The sequence below is a fragment of the Coregonus clupeaformis genome, unplaced genomic scaffold (assembly GCF_020615455.1).
Source record: "Coregonus clupeaformis isolate EN_2021a unplaced genomic scaffold, ASM2061545v1 scaf0295, whole genome shotgun sequence".
NCBI classification, from domain to species: Eukaryota; Metazoa; Chordata; class Actinopteri; order Salmoniformes; family Salmonidae; genus Coregonus; species Coregonus clupeaformis.
In genome coordinates this window covers 311,157-330,000 of record NW_025533750.1, presented here as the reverse complement: position 1 = coordinate 330,000, position 18,844 = coordinate 311,157, and the positions used below count along the sequence as shown (strand labels likewise).

The window sequence follows — 18,844 nt, the reverse complement described above, 5'->3', positions numbered from 1 at the left end:
ACTTTCAACAGTCCTATGGGCCCTGGTCTAAAGTAGTGCACTACTTTCAACAGTCCTATGGGCCCTGGTCTAAAGTAGTGCACTACTTTCAACAGTCCTATGGGCCCTGGTCTAAAGTAGTGCACTACTTTTCAACAGTCCTATGGGCCCTGGTCTAAAGTAGTGCACTACTTTTCAACAGTCCTATGGGCCCTGGTCTAAAGTAGTGCACTACTTTCAACAGTCCTATGGGCCCTGGTCTAAAGTAGTGCACTACTTTCAACAGAGTCCTATGGGCCCTGGTCTAAAGTAGTGCACTACTTTCAACAGAGTCCTATGGGCCCTGGTCTAAAGTAGTGCACTACTTTCAACAGAGTCCTATGGGCCCTGGTCTAAAGTAGTGCACTACTTTCAACAGAGTCCTCTGGGCCCTGGTCTAAAGTAGTGCACTACTTTCAACAGAGTCCTATGGGCCCTGGTCTAAAGTAGTGCACTACAGTCCTATGGGCCCTGGTCTAAAGTAGTGCACTACAGTCCTATGGGCCCTGGTCTAAAGTAGTGCACTACTTTCAACAGTCCTCTGGGCCCTGGTCTAAAGTAGTGCACTACTTTCAACAGTCCTATGGGCCCTGGTCTAAAGTAGTGCACTACTTTCAACAGTCCTCTGGGCCCTGGTCTAAAGTAGTGCACTACTTTCAACAGTCCTATGGGCCCTGGTCTAAAGTAGTGCACTACTTTCAACAGTCCTATGGGCCCTGGTCTAAAGTAGTGCACTACTTTCAACAGTCCTATGGGCCCTGGTCTAAAGTAGTGCACTACTTTCAACAGTCCTATGGGCCCTGGTCTAAAGTAGTGCACTACTTTTCAACAGTCCTATGGGCCCTGGTCTAAAGTAGTGCACTACTTTCAACAGTCCTCTGGGCCCTGGTCTAAAGTAGTGCACTACTTTCAACAGTCCTATGGGCCCTGGTCTAAAGTAGTGCACTACTTTCAACAGTCCTATGGGCCCTGGTCTAAAGTAGTGCACTACTTTCAACAGTCCTATGGGCCCTGGTCTAAAGTAGTGCACTACTTTTCCAACAGTCCTATGGGCCCTGGTCTAAAGTAGTGCACTACTTTCAACAGTCCTCTGGGCCCTGGTCTAAAGTAGTGCACTACTTTCCAACAGTCCTATGGGCCCTGGTCTAAAGTAGTGCACTACTTTCCAACAGTCCTATGGGCCCTGGTCTAAAGTAGTGCACTACTTTCAACAGTCCTATGGGCCCTGGTCTAAAGTAGTGCACTACTTTTCCAACAGTCCTATGGGCCCTGGTCCAAAGTAGTGCACTACTTTCAACAGTCCTCTGGGCCTGGTCTAAAGTAGTGCACTACTTTCACAGAGTCCTATGGGCCCATGGTCTAAGTAGTGCACTACTTTCAACAGAGTCCTATGGGCCCTGGTCTAAAGTAGTGCACTACTTTCAACAGAGTCCTATGGGCCCTGGTCTAAAGTAGTGCACTACTTTTCAACAGTCCTATGGGCCCTGGTCTAAAGTAGTGCACTACTTTTCAACAGTCCTATGGGCCCTGGTCTAAAGTAGTGCACTACTTTCAACAGAGTCCTATGGGCCCTGGTCTAAAGTAGTGCACTACTTTCAACAGAGTCCTATGGGCCCTGGTCTAAAGTAGTGCACTACTTTTCAACAGTCCTATGGGCCCTGGTCTAAAGTAGTGCACTACTTTTCAACAGTCCTATGGGCCCTGGTCTAAAGTAGTGCACTACTTTTCAACAGTCCTCTGGGCCCTGGTCTAAAGTAGTGCACTACTTTTCAACAGTCCTATGGGCCCTGGTCTAAAGTAGTGCACTACTTTCAACAGTCCTATGGGCCCTGGTCTAAAGTAGTGCACTACTTTTCAACAGTCCTCTGGGCCCTGGTCTAAAGTAGTGCACTACTTTCAACAGTCCTATGGGCCCTGGTCTAAAGTAGTGCACTACAGTCCTATGGGCCCTGGTCTAAAGTAGTGCACTACTTTTCAACAGTCCTATGGGCCCTGGTCTAAAGTAGTGCACTACTTTTCAACAGTCCTATGGGCCCTGGTCTAAAGTAGTGCACTACTTTCAACAGTCCTCTGGGCCCTGGTCTAAAGTAGTGCACTACTTTCAACAGTCCTATGGGCCCTGGTCTAAAGTAGTGCACTACAGTCCTATGGGCCCTGGTCTAAAGTAGTGCACTACAGTCCTATGGGCCCTGGTCTAAAGTAGTGCACTACTTTCAACAGTCCTATGGGCCCTGGTCTAAAGTAGTGCACTACTTTTCAACAGTCCTATGGGCCCTGGTCTAAAGTAGTGCACTACTTTCAACAGTCCTATGGGCCCTGGTCTAAAGTAGTGCACTACTTTTCAACAGTCCTATGGGCCCTGGTCTAAAGTAGTGCACTACTTTCAACAGTCCTCTGGGCCCTGGTCTAAAGTAGTGCACTACTTTCAACAGAGTCCTATGGGCCCTGGTCTAAAGTAGTGCACTACTTTCAACAGAGTCCTATGGGCCCTGGTCTAAAGTAGTGCACTACTTTCAACAGAGTCCTATGGGCTCCCTGGTCTAAAGTAGTGCACTACTTTTCAACAGTCCTATGGGCCCTGGTCTAAAGTAGTGCACTACTTTTCAACAGTCCTATGGGCCCTGGTCTAAAGTAGTGCACTACTTTCAACAGAGTCCTATGGGCCCTGGTCTAAAGTAGTGCACTACTTTTCAACAGAGTCCTATGGGCCCTGGTCTAAAGTAGTGCACTACTTTTTCAACAGTCCTATGGGCCCTGGTCTAAAGTAGTGCACTACTTTTCAACAGTCCTATGGGCCCTGGTCTAAAGTAGTGCACTACTTTTCAACAGTCCTCTGGGCCCTGGTCTAAAGTAGTGCACTACTTTTCAACAGTCCTATGGGCCCTGGTCTAAAGTAGTGCACTACTTTTCAACAGTCCTATGGGCCCTGGTCTAAAGTAGTGCACTACTTTTCAACAGTCCTATGGGCCCTGGTCTAAAGTAGTGCACTACTTTCACACAGTCCCTATGGGCCCCTGGTCTAAAGTAGTGCACTACTTTCAACAGAGTCCTATGGGCCCTGGTCTAAAGTAGTGCACTACTTTCAACAGAGTCCTCTGGGCCCCTGGGTCTAAAGTAGTACTACTTTCAACAGAGTCCTATGGGCCCTGGTCTAAAGTAGTGCACTACTTTCAACAGAGTCCTATGGGCCCTGGTCTAAAGTAGTGCACTACTTTTCAACAGAGTCCTATGGGCCCTGGTCTAAAGTAGTGCACTACTTTTCAACAGTCCTATGGGCCCTGGTCTAAAGTAGTGCACTACTTTTCAACAGTCCTATGGGCCCTGGTCTAAAGTAGTGCACTACTTTCAACAGAGTCCTATGGGCCCTGGTCTAAAGTAGTGCACTACTTTCAACAGAGTCCTATGGGCCCTGGTCTAAAGTAGTGCACTACTTTCAACAGTCCTCTGGGCCCTGGTCTAAAGTAGTGCACTACTTTCAACAGAGTCCTATGGGCCCTGGTCTAAAGTAGTGCACTACTTTCAACAGTCCTCTGGGTCCTGGTCTAAAGTAGTGCACTACTTTCAACAGTCCTCTGGGCCCTGGTCTAAAGTAGTGCACTACTTTCAACAGAGTCCTATGGGCCCTGGTCTAAAGTAGTGCACTACTTTTCAACAGTCCTATGGGCCCTGGTCTAAAGTAGTGCACTACTTTCAACAGTCCTATGGGCCCTGGTCTAAAGTAGTGCACTACTTTTCAACAGTCCTATGGGCCCTGGTCTAAAGTAGTGCACTACTTTCAACAGTCCTCTGGGCCCTGGTCTAAAGTAGTGCACTACTTTCAACAGTCCTATGGGCCCTGGTCTAAAGTAGTGCACTACTTTCAACAGTCCTATGGGCCCTGGTCTAAAGTAGTGCACTACTTTTCAACAGTCCTATGGGCCCTGGTCTAAAGTAGTGCACTACTTTCAACAGTCCTCTGGGCCCTGGTCTAAAGTAGTGCACTACTTTCAACAGTCCCTATGGGCCCTGGTCTAAAGTAGTGCACTACTTTCAACAGTCCTATGGGCCCTGGTCTAAAGTAGTGCACTACTTTCAACAGTCCTATGGGCCCTGGTCTAAAGTAGTGCACTACTTTCAACAGTCCTATGGGCCCTGGTCTAAAGTAGTGCACTACTTTCAACAGTCCTATGGGCCCTGGTCTAAAGTAGTGCACTACTTTCAACAGAGTCCTATGGGCCCTGGTCTAAAGTAGTGCACTACTTTCAACAGTCCTATGGGCCCTGGTCTAAAGTAGTGCACTACAGTCCTATGGGCCCTGGTCTAAAGTAGTGCACTACTTTCAACAGAGTCCTATGGGCCCTGGTCTAAAGTAGTGCACTACTTTCAACAGTCCTATGGGCCCTGGTCTAAAGTAGTGCACTACTTTCAACAGAGTCCTATGGGCCCTGGTCTAAAGTAGTGCACTACTTTCAACAGTCCTCTGGGCCCTGGTCTAAAGTAGTGCACTACTTTCCAACAGTCCTATGGGCCCTGGTCTAAAGTAGTGCACTACTTTCAACAGTCCCTATGGGCCCTGGTCTAAAGTAGTGCACTACTTTCAACAGAGTCCTCTGGGCCCTGGTCTAAAGTAGTGCACTACTCAGTCCTATGGGCCCTGGTCTAAAGTAGTGCACTACAGTCCTATGGGCCCTGGTCTAAAGTAGTGCACTACAGTCCTATGGGCCCTGGTCTAAAGTAGTGCACTACTTTCTAACAGTCCTCTGGGCCCTGGTCTCAAAGTAGTGCACTACTTTCAACAGTCCTATGGGCCCTGGTCTAAAGTAGTGCACTACTTTCAACAGTCCTATGGGCCCTGGTCTAAAGTAGTGCACTACTTTCAACAGAGTCCTCTGGGCCCTGGTCTAAAGTAGTGCACTACCACAGTCCTATGGGCCCTGGTCTAAAGTAGTGCACTACAGTCCTATGGGCCCTGGTCTAAAGTAGTGCACTACTTAGTCCTATGGGCCCTGGTCTAAAGTAGTGCACTACTTTCAACAGAGTCCTATGGGCCCTGGTCTAAAGTAGTGCACTACTTTCAACAGTCCTATGGGCCCTGGTCTAAAGTAGTGCACTACAGTCCTATGGGCCCTGGTCTAAAGTAGTGCACTACTTAGGGAGTAAGTTGCCATTTGGGGGACAACATATGTCTCTTGGCTGATGTTCAGTGGCCCCTCAGGTGTGTCTGTCCAGGCCCCTGGGGGCCCCCCTGAGGAAGAGGATGGCTAAGACTGACCTGAAAGAGAGGAGGGAGGAGGCTGCGGCTAAGAGGGCCAGACTACAGGAGGACAAGAAGAGGAGACTACAGGAGAACAAACACAGGAAGAAGTAAGGACTAAGGTCATATTCACTAGAAACAAAACAGCAAAAAACTGACTGTAACAGGGAGGGACTACCTGAATTTTACCAAAATAAAACTTGTTTTGCTACAGTTTGCAACGTTGTGCACTAATGAATACGACCCGGATCGTGGGATAGACATCCTGCAACATAGACTCTAGTTCTCCTGTAATGAGGCGTGTGTGTTGCAGGATGGCATGGTGGGAGTCCAGTGGGTACAGGAGCCTGTGTCTACCCTCTGTGGAGAGCGAGGAAGAAGAGGCTGATGACCTCAGTGTGACCTCTACTGATTCAGAACACTCTGCTATTAGTTACGTGTTGGGTGATGTCACACACCCCCACGCCAGCCAGGAAGACGCCATCATAGTGCACTGTGTTGGTATGGAATCATTCTGATTTAAAAGTCCTTTTGCTTATTACATTGCTTACAGCAAAGAAAGAGATTTCATGCAAACATGAAAACATTGTATTGAAAATCTCAATGTCTGTGTTTATGCCCTGGCATCTTGCAGATGACTCGGGCCGGTGGGGTAGAGGTGGTCTCTTCACAGCACTGGAGAACCGTTCAGATGAACCTCGGAAACAATATGAACTGGCTGGAAAGATGAAAGGTGAGCTCACATCGTCTAGGGTCACAAACCCTTTTTCCATAAAAAATATGAACGTGCTAGAACTGAAATAACGTCGACAAACACACTGGAAAACCATTTAAATCGACTAGGCGCGTTAGATACATTCACTCAGAAGAGGTGGTTTTAACTGCATTCTAATGTCGACTTTGCTTTATGGAAAACCGAATCAAGCAAGTTAAGTTAAGTTTTTTACGCACGCTCAGTTGTTGGGTCTCGAGCGCTGCGCGATTGGAAATTTGAAAGTGATGTTATGGAACTCCCTCGGATACTTCTGCTATCGGGGAAAAGTCCACAATGACACTGCCATTCATGTGGAGAATGAGACAATTGCATCGGTTGGCCATCAAATATAATGTTCTATTGTAGCCACCATTTGATACATTTTACATGTTAGTCATTTAGCAGACGCTCTTATCCAGAGCGATTTACAGTTAGTGAGTGCATACATTTTTCATACTGGCCCCCCGTGGGAATCGAACCCACAACCCTGGCATTGCAAACGCCATGCTCTACCAACTGAGCTACAAGGAGGCCTACAATATGATACAATAAATATGTTAAAAATGACGATATCACTGGAGTCATTGCAAATCAAATATGTGGCACTTGTATAGCCTTCCTGGAGCTGGAAAACGGGGCCTTCAGAAAGTATTCACACCCCTTGACTCTTTCCACATTTAGTTGTGTTACAAAGTGGGATTAAAATTGATTCAATTGTAATTTTTTGCAGCCACCACTATGCTTGAAAATATAGAGAGTGGTACACAGTAATGTGTTGTATTGGATTTGCCCCAAACATAACACTTTGTATTCAGGACTAACAGTTAATTGCTTTTCCACATTTTTTGCAGCATTACTTAAGTGCTTTTCACTCTGTCATTTAGGTTAGTATTGTGGAGTAACTACAATGTTGTTGATCCATCCTCAGTTTTCTCCTATCACAGCCATTAAACTTTGTAACTGTTTTAAAGTCACCATTGGCCTCATGGTGAAATCCCTGAGCGGTTTCCTTCTTCTCCGGCAACTGAGTTAGGAAGGACGCCTGTATCTTTGTAGTGACTGGGTGTATTGCATTCTAACGTTCAAACAGTAACTGGATGCCTGTCTGCCTGCTTTATATAGCAAGCCACGGCCACGTGACTCACTGTCTGTAGGAGTGAACCATTTTGAGAACGTGGTGGTGTACCTAATTAACTGGCCACTGAGTGTGTCTATAGAGAGTAGGGCCAGTCTGTCTGAATGTCCAGAGACTTTCTCCTCCATAGCTGTTGCTAAGTGATAATTGACACTTCCATGTTGTGCAGTTTATTTCTGGTCGTTTTCTAACCCTATGATGATGTCCAGTGTAAGCTGATATACAATGTGTTGACGCCACACCACAGTACAGACCTGGAAACACATTAACCCGAATGCTAATCAAAGAGAAAACAGTGTTTGTTGTTTACAGCGGGTCATTTCACAGGGCGCTGTCAGAGACCCTGGCTCTGTGCCTAGCTATTTAAAACGGTTTGTAGTCTTAATATCTGGCATAGAATAAGGCAAAGTTGCCATTGAAGTTCGTCCAAGTGTTTCTTGCGCAGAGATTGAGATCCTCTGTCCGACTTTCATCACTCAAACTGTCCTGTGGGATTTATCTATAGTTATGTACTGTACATGCCAATCGAAAGCGGTCAAACGAGTTAAATCGACATCCATTGATGGAAAATTATATTTTCTCTTGCGACATATGCAAACTCCTTAATTGGCTCACAATAATTATTATTTTGATGGAAAACCACATTTTGCTTCTTAATTCCCTCAATAACGTTAAGTAAAAAGTGTTGCACTGGTCCTAGACGTCTCAGTCTGCTGTCTGTACGGCAGCACTGGTCCTAGACGTCTCAGTCTGCTGTCTGTACGGCAGCACTGGTCCTAGACGTCTCAGTCTGCTGTCTGTACGGCAGCACTGGTCCTAGACGTCTCAGTCTGCTGTCTGTACGGCAGCACAGGTCCTAGACGTCTGTACGGCAGCACTGGTCCTAGACGTCTCAGTCTGCTGTCTGTACGGCAGCACAGGTCCTAGACGTCTGTACGGCAGCACTGGTTCTAGACGTCTCAGTCTGCTGTCTGTACGGCAGCACTGGTTCTAGACGTCTCAGTCTGCTGTCTGTACGGCAGCACTGGTTCTAGACGTCTCAGTCTGCTGTCTGTACGGCAGCACTGGTCCTAGACGTCTCAGTCTGCTGTCTGTACGGCAGCACTGGTCCTAGACGTCTCAGTCTGCTGTCTGTACGGCAGCACTGGTCCTAGACGTCTCAGTCTGCTGTCTGTACGGCAGCACTGGTCCTAGACGTCTCAGTCTGCTGTCTGTACGGCAGCACTGGTCCTAGACGTCTCAGTCTGCTGTCTGTACGGCAGCACTGGTTCTAGACGTCTCAGTCTGCTGTCTGTACGGCAGCACTGGTCCTAGACGTCTCAGTCTGCTGTCTGTACGGCAGCACTGGTCCTAGACGTCTCAGTCTGCTGTCTGTACGGCAGCACTGGTTCTAGACGTCTCAGTCTGCTGTCTGTACGGCAGCACTGGTCCTAGACGTCTCAGTCTGCTGTCTGTACGGCAGCACTGGTCCTAGACGTCTCAGTCTGCTGTCTGTACGGCAGCACTGGTCCTAGACGTCTCAGTCTGCTGTCTGTACGGCAGCACTGGTTCTAGACGTCTGTCTGCTGTCTGTACGGCAGCACTGGTCCTAGACGTCTCAGTCTGCTGTCTGTACGGCAGCACTGGTCCTAGACGTCTCAGTCTGCTGTCTGTACGGCAGCACTGGTCCTAGACGTCTCAGTCTGCTGTCTGTACGGCAGCACTGGTCCTAGACGTCTCAGTCTGCTGTCTGTACGGCAGCACTGGTCCTAGACGTCTCAGTCTCTGCTGTCTGTACGGCAGCACTGGTCCTAGACGTCTCAGTCTGCTGTCTGTACGGCAGCACTGGTCCTAGACGTCTCAGTCTGCTGTCTGTACGGCAGCACTGGTCCTAGACGTCTGTCTGCTGTCTGTACGGCAGCACTGGTCCTAGACGTCTCAGTCTGCTGTCTGTACGGCAGCACTGGTCCTAGACGTCTCAGTCTGCTGTCTGTACGGCAGCACTGGTCCTAGACGTCTCAGTCTGCTGTCTGTACGGCAGCACTGGTCCTAGACGTCTCAGTCTGCTGTCTGTACGGCAGCACTGGTCCTAGACGTCTCAGTCTGCTGTCTGTACGGCAGCACTGGTCCTAGACGTCTCAGTCTGCTGTCTGTACGGCAGCACTGGTCCTAGACGTCTCAGTCTGCTGTCTGTACGGCAGCACTGGTCCTAGACGTCTCAGTCTGCTGTCTGTACGGCAGCACTGGTCCTAGACGTCTCAGTCTGCTGTCTGTACGGCAGCACTGGTCCTAGACGTCTCAGTCTGCTGTCTGTACGGCAGCACTGGTCCTAGACGTCTCAGTCTGCTGTCTGTACGGCAGCACTGGTCCTAGACGTCTCAGTCTGCTGTCTGTACGGCAGCACTGGTCCTAGACGTCTCAGTCTGCTGTCTGTACGGCAGCACTGGTCCTAGACGTCTCAGTCTGCTGTCTGTACGGCAGCACTGGTCCTAGACGTCTCAGTCTGCTGTCTGTACGGCAGCACTGGTCCTAGACGTCTCAGTCTGCTGTCTGTACGGCAGCACTGGTCCTAGACGTCTCAGTCTGCTGTCTGTACGGCAGCACTGGTCCTAGACGTCTCAGTCTGCTGTCTGTACGGCAGCACTGGTCCTAGACGTCTCAGTCTGCTGTCTGTACGGCAGCACTGGTCCTAGACGTCTCAGTCTGCTGTCTGTACGGCAGCACTGGTCCTAGACGTCTCAGTCTGCTGTCTGTACGGCAGCACTGGTCCTAGACGTCTCAGTCTGCTGTCTGTACGGCAGCACTGGTCCTAGACGTCTCAGTCTGCTGTCTGTACGGGCAGCACTGGTCCCTAGACGTCTCAGTCTGCTGTCTGTACGGCAGCACTGGTCCTAGACGCCTCAGTCTGCTGTCTGTACGGCAGCACTGGTCCTAGACGTCTCAGTCTGCTGTCTGTACGGCAGCACTGGTCCTAGACGTCTCAGTCTGCTGTCTGTACGGCAGCACTGGTCCTAGACGTCTCAGTCTGCTGTCTGTACGGCAGCACTGGTCCTAGACGTCTCAGTCTGCTGTCTGTACGGCAGCACTGGTCCTAGACGTCTCAGTCTGCTGTCTGTACGGCAGCACTGGTCCTAGACGTCTCAGTCTGCTGTCTGTACGGCAGCACTGGTCCTAGACGTCTCAGTCTGCTGTCTGTACGGCAGCACTGGTCCTAGACGTCTCAGTCTGCTGTCTGTACGGCAGCACTGGTCCTAGACGTCTCAGTCTGCTGTCTGTACGGCAGCACTGGTCCTAGACGTCTCAGTCTGCTGTCTGTACGGCAGCACTGGTCCTAGACGTCTCAGTCTGCTGTCTGTACGGCAGCACTGGTCCTAGACGTCTCAGTCTGCTGTCTGTACGGCAGCACTGGTCCTAGACGTCTCAGTCTGCTGTCTGTACGGCAGCACTGGTCCTAGACGTCTCAGTCTGCTGTCTGTACGGCAGCACTGGTCCTAGACGTCTCAGTCTGCTGTCTGTACGGCAGCACTGGTCCTAGACGTCTCAGTCTGCTGTCTGTACGGCAGCACTGGTCCTAGACGTCTCAGTCTGCTGTCTGTACGGCAGCACTGGTCCTAGACGTCTCAGTCTGCTGTCTGTACGGCAGCACTGGTCCTAGACGTCTCAGTCTGCTGTCTGTACGGCAGCACTGGTCCTAGACGTCTCAGTCTGCTCTCTGTACAGTGCCTTAGACCTACACCGAGTTGTAACTGTCCTGCCATCACACACCAGTAAATCAGAGATCTTTCTGTTTCAGACTTGGAGCTGGGATCTGTGTTGCTGTTCCCTGTTGATGATAAACAGTCCAGACTGGATGGTCAAGACCAGGTAAGAAGAGATGATTTAGAATCACAGGTAGACCTGCCTGTCACCCTCAGCCCACCAGGGAATTTCCTCTAGGTCTAATGGTTGATGTCCAGGTGGGTTCAGATTCTACCAGTTACACACACACACACACACACACACACACACACACACACACACACACACACACACACACCCTCTCAACACACAGATAAGTGTCTGTGCAATGACCTAACATACTTATTGTCAGAGTGTTAATGGTTCAGTTCCTTCAGAAAGTATTCATACCCTTTGACTTTTTCCACATTTTGTTGTTACAGCCTGAATTTAAAATTGATTAAATTCAGATTTGTTGTCACTGGCCTAAACACAATACCCCATAATGTAAAAGTGGAATTGTGTTTTTTGACATTTGTACTAATTAATAAGAAATGAAAAGCTGGAATGTCTTGAGTCAATAAGTATTCAACCCCTTTGTTATGGCAAGCCTAAATAAGTTCAGTAGTAAACATGTGCTTAACAAGTCACATAATATGTTGCATGGACTCACTCTGTGTGCAATAACAGTGTTTAACATGATTTTTGAATGACTACCTCATCTCTGTACCCCACACATACAACATGTGTCTGTACTTGTGTGTGTCTCTTCACAGTCCCCGTTGTTCCATAACGTGTATTTCTGTCTGTTTTTAAAATCTGATTCTACTGCTTGCATCAGTTACCTGATGTGGAATAGAGTTCCATGTAGTCATGGCTCTATGTAGTACTGTGCGCCTCCCATAGTCTGTTCTGGACTTGGGGACTGTGAAGAGACCTCTGGTGGCATGTCTTGTGGGGTAGGCATGGGTGACCGAGCTGTGAAAACGGTGTACACAGTGAAAAAATTATGCTGCTTCTTTATGGGACCTTTCAAAACGTTTTTAATTTAAACGTTTTCAAAGTTTAAAACATAGAGATCGGCCCGTAAATGGAGGCTGCTGAAGTCTGAATCCCGTGAGGGTGAAAGACAGTCAATTGACAGACTTGTTGGGGAATGTTTGGCGAGTAATCTGGCTAGCCTAGCTATACATTTAGCTGGCTATCTACCTTGAACGGCAATAACAGAAACACTGAACCGCTATAGGGCGGCAGGTAGCTTAGTGGGTAAGAGCGTTGTGCCAGTAACCGAAAGGTCGCTGGTTCTAATACCCGAGCCGACTAGGTGAAAAATCTGTCGATGTGCCCTTGAGCAAGGCACTTAACCCTAATTGCTCCTGTAAGTCGCTCTGGATAAGAGCGTCTGCTAAATGACTAATTATTTTATTATTTCAAACATATGGACTCCGGTAGAAATCTACACAGTGGTGAGAAAAACATGGAGACTCATTTATGAAAGAAAGAAAGTGCCAATAGCGTGGCTACTCTCGTGACGGAGAGGAGGAGCCTAGCTACAAAGATGGACCAAATGAAGCTGAGGATTGAAAAAGGAATGAATAGTGAAGTTGACAGCTTACGTAGAGAAAGTGCTGTAATTCCTTCACCGTTCACCCAATTTGGATGTTAACACCCTCAAATTAAAGCCGGCACTTTCAGCTCATATTCATTATTTAATTCCAACATGCTGTGGTAGACAGCTACAATAATAACACCTTGGTCAATGTCCAAATATTTATGGACCTGACTGTATTAATATATATGTGTAACCCGTACTTAAATGAGGAGCTGTTAGTGGCAGAAGTAAAGAAGGTGATTGACGCTGCAAAAAATGGGAAAGCGTTTGGCATTGATGAACTGCCTAATGAAGTTTTAAAATCCCCTAAATGAATGGACGTTCTATATGATTTTGCTCCAAATTAGTTTGGAGTACAGTATACTGCCATACACTTGGTATAAGTCTATAGCGAATCCCATTCCCAAACCTTCAAAAAATGTTTATTAAGTACGGTCTATAAATGATATTCATCCATCCTCAACAACAGGCTGATGACCTTTCTGGAGGATGAAAACATTCTGGTGGAAGAACAAAAATGGTTTCTGTAAATCCAGAGCCTGTATAGATTTACATTTACATTTTAGATTTTAGTCATTTAGCAGACGCTCTTATCCAGAGCGACTTACAGTTAGTGAATACATTTTTTATTTTTGTTTTTCATACTGGTCCCCCATGTGGTCTGATGAGACAAAAATAGAGCGGTCTGTACAATAATCAGAAATAGATTACACAAAGAGAAGCCTACCTTTTGCGTTTCATTGATTTTCAGAAAGCTTTTGATTTTGTAAATAGGGATCTTTTCGCCTATAGTTTGTTAAAGATGGGAGATTTTATCACGCAATTCAGTCTCTTTACAAAGTACCAATTGCTTGTGTGCGTGTTAATGAATATGGAACAGATTGGTTTCCCTTGGTTACCCTCGGGTGCAAAACAAGGAGACGCCTTATCACCGACTTTGTTTGCCATGTTTATAAATGATTTGACAAAATAAATTAAACAGTTAAATATTGGAGTAAGATATGATGATGAAACGCTGAGTATCCTTTTATATGCTGATGATGTTATTTTGATGCAGAAACTGAACAAGACCTGCAGACCATGTTATTATGTGCATCAACTGGTGTAACAGATGTAGACTCATGATCAATCAGACAAAAACACAGATAATGCATTTTAGAAAACCAGGTACTAAGAGAAGTGTTTTTCAGTTTTGTTTTGGTGAAGACAATCTTGAGTTTACTAGCAATTATAAATATTTGGGTCTTTTTATTGATGAACATATGACCTTTCTATACGGACCATCTGCCCTGGCCGACTCAGGGAGTTATAGGAAAAACAAAAACACTCAAAGATATTGGTTATGCTACGTATTCCAAACTGGGGACATGGGCTGGGAACCCTGGGAAATGGAAGGCGTGTAAGGTGAGACTTTGGAATAGACTGTTGGATATGACAACTGACAGAATAGCTAGTAAAGTTTTTCAATGGGATCTATCCATAGGGGGAGGCTGGGCAACTGAAATGTCAGACCTTTTCCAACAGTCTGACTGTGAACATCTGTACGAAAACCAAATTAAGGGAGAAATAGATATGATTCAAATACAACTGTTGATGCAATATGAAAGAAAAATGGGTGGAGGAGATGAATCATAAACCCAAATTGAGAACCTTTTGTTTGATTAAGGGTGAATTTGTGTGTGAGAGATATATTATGTTTAACCTACCTAAACGCAAGAGATGGCAGGTAAGATCAGGGATATTGCCTCTGCGTATTGAAACAGGTCGGTATTGAGGTGAAACGGAAGAGGAAAGACTGTAACTATCGTGACCTGGAAGAAATAGAGAATGAAACTCATTTTATCCTCTATTGTCCTTTCTACCACGATATACGCTTGGTCTGATTCCAGACAGACCACCAGATATACCCTGGCATTATGTGGCTGAGGAGACAGACCACCAGATATACCCTGGCATTATGTAGCTGAGGAGACAGACCACCAGATATACCCTGGCATTATGTAGCTGAGGAGACAGACCACCAGATATACCCTGGCATTATGTGGCTGAGGAGACAGACCACCAGATATACCCTGGCATTATGTGGCTGAGGAGACAGACCACCAGATACAGTGGGGGAAAAAAGTATTTAGTCAGCCACCAATTATGCAAGTTCTCCCACTTAAAAAGATGAGAGAGGCCTGTAATTTTCTTCATAGGTACACGTCAACTATGATAGACAAAATGAGAGAAAAAAAATCCAGAAAATCACATTGTATGATTTTTAATGAATTTATTTGCTAATTATGGTGGAAAATAAGTATTTGGTCAATAACAAAAGTTTCTCAATACTTTGTTATATACCCTTTGTTGGCAATGACACAGGTCAAACGTTTTCTGTAAGTCTTCACAAGGTTTTCACACACTGTTGCTGGTATTTTGGCCCATTCCTCCATGCAGATCTCCTCTAGAGCAGTGATGTTTTGGGGCTGTTGCTGGGCAACACGGACTCTCAACTCCCTCCAAAGATTTTCTATGGGGTTGAGATCTGGAGACTGGCTAGGCCACTCCAGGACCTTGAAATGCTTCTTACGAAGCCACTCCTTCGTTGCCCGGGCGGTGTGTTTGGGATCATTGTCATGCTGAAAGACCCAGCCACGTTTCATCTTCAATGCCCTTGCTGATGGAAGAAAACCTGTGAAGACTTACAGAAAACGTTTGACCTGTGTCATTGCCAACAAAGGGTATATAACAAAGTATTGAGAAACTTTTGTTATTGACCAAATACTTATTTTCCACCATAATTTGCAAATAAATTCATTAAAAATCCTACAATGTGATTTTCTGGATTTTTTTTTCTCATTTTGTCTGTCATAATTGACGTGTACCTATGATGAAAATTACAGGCCTCTCTCATCTTTTTAAGTGGGAGAACTTGCACAATTGGTGGCTGACTAAATACTTTTTTCCCCCACTGTATGTATGTATGTATGTATGTATGTATGTATGTATGTATGTATGTATGTATGTATGTATGTATGTGTATATACAGTGTGTATGTGTATATATACAGTGTGTATGTATATTATTTTACTGCTCTAGGGATATCATTATTGTTTGGATAACCTTATTTACTATTATGTATTGATTTGTACATTTTTTCACTCTTTATGCGATGCGTAATGCAGAGAACACCGGAAGAAGAATTATCATTTAATTACCACAGTGAATTATTGTAATGTTTGTTTATGTGTCAATCCCATAAGGGATGGGTTTGCCAATTGCCGATTTTACACGAAAATAAAATGTCATTCTTTCATTCATTCATTCATTCATACAGTAAAATAGCATTGTATCTGGTCAAGCACAATTTTTTCCAAAAGCCGGTAAAGGGTGCTTTACTATTCTTAGGTAGCGGAATTACTATTGCTTCCCTCCAGGCCTGAGGGCCCACACTTTCTAGTAGGCTTAAATTGAAGATATGTCAAATAGGAGTGGCAATATCGTCCGTAATTTTCCATCCGTTGTCAGACCCCGGTGGCTTGTCATTGTTGATAGACACCAATAATTTTTCCACCTCTTCCACGCTTTAAGGAATTCAAAATTACAATGCTTGTCTTTCATAATTTGATCAGTTATACTTGGATGTGTAGTGTCAGCATTTGTTGCTGGCATTTCATGCCTAAATTTGCTAATCTTGCCAATGAAAAAATTATTAATGTAATTGGCAATATCAGTGGGTTTTGTGATGAATGAGCCATCTGATTCAATGAATGATGGGGCTGAGTTTGCCTTTTTGCCCCAAATTTCATGTAAGGTGTTTTAAGGTATCATCATTCTTTGTCATTTATCTTTGTTTCATAGTATAGTTTCTAATTCTTTTTATTCAGTTTAGTCACATGATTTCTCAATTTGCAGTACGTTTGCCAATCGGTTGTGCAGCCAGACTTATTTGCCATTTATTTTGCCTCATCCCTCTCAACCATACAATTTTTCAATTCCTCATCAATCCACTGGGATTTAACAGTTTTTACAGTCATTTTCTTAATGGGTGCATGCTTATTAGTAACTGGAATAAGCAATTTCATAAATGTGTCAAGTGCAGTGTCTGTTTGCTCCTCATTACACACCACGGACCAACATATATTATTTACATCAACAACATAGGAATCACTACAAAACTTATTGTATGACCTCTTATACACTATATTAGGCCCAGCCTTTGGAACTTTGGGTTTCCTAGATATGGCTACTATATTGTGATCACTACATCAGATGGATTTGGATACTGCTTTCAAGCACATTTCTGCAGCATTAGTAAAGATGTGATCAATACATGTTGATGATTTCATTCCTGTGCTGTTTGTAAATACCCTGGTAGGTTGACTGATAACCTGAATCAGGTTGCAGGCAGTGGTTACAGTTTGAAGCTTTCTCTTGAGTGGGCAGCTTGATGAAAGCCAGTCAATAATGTGGTGGGTTCCTACTGTCTGTCTGTCTGTCTGTCTGTCTGTCTGTCTGTCTGTCTGTCCCCAGGTGGCTCTGGTAGTGGTCCAGCAGAGAGCCAGAGACAACAGCCTGATGTGATGTCTGTCTGTCTGTCTGTCTGTCCCCAGGTGGCTCTGGTAGTGGTCCAGCAGAGAGCCAGAGACAACAGCCTGATGTGATGTCTGTCTGTCTGTCTGTCTGTCCCAGGTGCTCTGTGTGGTCCCTATTTGTCTGTCTGTCTGTCTGTCTGTCTGTCTGTCTGTCTGTCTGTCTGTCTGTCTGTCCCTAGGTGGCTCTGGTAGTGGTCCAGCAGAGAGCCAGAGACAACAGCCTGATGTGATGTGATGTGATGTCTGTCTGTCTGTCTGTCTGTCTGTCTGTCTGTCTGTCTGTCTGTCTGTCTGTCCCTAGGTGGCTCTGGTAGTGGTCCAGCAGAGAGCCAGAGACAACAGCCTGATGTGATGTGATGTCTGTCTGTCTGTCTGTCTGTCTGTCTGTCTGTCTGTCTGTCCCTAGGTGGCTCTGGTAGTGGTCCAGCAGAGAGCCAGAGACAACAGCCTGATGTGATGTCTGTCTGTCTGTCTGTCTGTCTGTCTGTCCCCAGGTGGCTCTGGTAGTGGCCCAGCAGAGAGCCAGAGACAACAGCCTGATGTGATGTGATGTCTGTCTGTCTGTCTGTCTGTCTGTCTGTCTGTCTGTCTGTCCCCAGGTGGCTCTGGTAGTGGCCCAGCAGAGAGCCAGAGACAACAGCCTGATGTGATGTCTGTCTGTCTGTCTGTCTGTCTGTCTGTCCCTAGGTGGCTCTGGTAGTGGTCCAGCAGAGAGCCAGAGACAACAGCCTGATGTGATGTGATGTCTGTCTGTCTGTCTGTCTGTCCCCAGGTGGCTCTGGTAGTGGCCCAGCAGAGAGCCAGAGACAACAGCCTGATGTGATGTCTGTCTGTCTGTCCCCAGGTGGCTCTGGTAGTGGCCCAGCAGAGAGCCAGAGACAACAGCCTGATATGATGTCTGTCTGTCTGTCCCCAGGTGGCTCTGGTAGTGGTCCAGCAGAGAGCCAGAGACAACAGCCTGATGTGATGTGATGTGATGTGATGTCTGTCTGTCTGTCTGTCTGTCCCCAGGTGGCTCTGGTAGTGGTCCAGCAGAGAGCCAGAGACAACAGCCTGATGTGATGTGATGTCTGTCTGTCTGTCCGTCCCTAGGTGGCTCTGGTAGTGGTCCAGCAGAGAGCCAGAGACAACAGCCTGATGTGATGTCTGTATGTCTGTCTGTCTGTCCCCAGGTGGCTCTGGTAGTGGCCCAGCAGAGAGCCAGAGACAACAGCCTGTCAGGGATCCAGCTCTCTGCTCTGGAAGAAGGACTCCAGAAGATCTATAGGGTCGCCAAGACTAACAAGGGTAGTCTGTCTATGTCTGTCTGTTTGTTTATGTCTCTGTGTGTGTGTGGGTGGGGGGGGAGTTGGAGTTGGTGCATAGTTGGAGAGAGAGACCATTTACTCTGCTGTACACGTCACTAAAGATTCCATTTGTGTCTCCTTTTTTCCCTGTCATCCACCTCTCTCCTCTCCCCTAGCTAGCGTTCACCTCCCCCGTATCGGCCACTCCACCAGAGGGTTTAACTGGTATGGAACAGAGAGGCTCCTCAGGAAACACCTGTCCTCGAGAGGGGTACACACCTCCATGTATCCTTTATTATTTTTTTATTTTTTTATTTCACCTTTATTTAACCAGGTAAGCCAGTTGAGAACAAGTTCTCATTTCCAACTGCGACCTGGCCAAGATAAAGCAAAGCAGTGCGATAAAAACAACACAGAGGTAAGGCAATAAATAGGCTATAGTGCAAAATAATTACAATAGTATTAACACTGGAATGCTAGATATGCAAGAGAGGATGTGCAAATAGAGATACTGGGGTGCAAAAGAGCAAAAT

At 46.3% G+C, this 18,844-nt stretch overlaps 1 protein-coding gene across 5 annotated transcripts in view; it reads left to right on the top strand.

Annotated features, from left to right (window-relative positions):
• Positions 1–18,844, top strand: part of chd1l (chromodomain helicase DNA binding protein 1-like) — a 112,487-nt gene that overhangs the window by 62,942 nt on the left and 30,701 nt on the right. For 3 of the 5 annotated variants that reach the window (XM_045214676.1, XM_041840750.2, XM_041840754.2), the window contains 6 exons: positions 5,213–5,361; positions 5,565–5,752; positions 5,886–5,984; positions 10,913–10,983; positions 18,198–18,312; positions 18,488–18,596. In XM_045214676.1, coding sequence (XP_045070611.1) covers positions 5,213–5,361; positions 5,565–5,752; positions 5,886–5,984; positions 10,913–10,983; positions 18,198–18,312; positions 18,488–18,596 — 731 coding nt within the window. The remainder of the gene's footprint in view (positions 1–5,212; positions 5,362–5,564; positions 5,753–5,885; positions 5,985–10,912; positions 10,984–18,197; positions 18,313–18,487; positions 18,597–18,844) is intronic. The other 2 variants (XM_041840752.2, XM_041840753.2) reach the window with 1 other exon arrangement.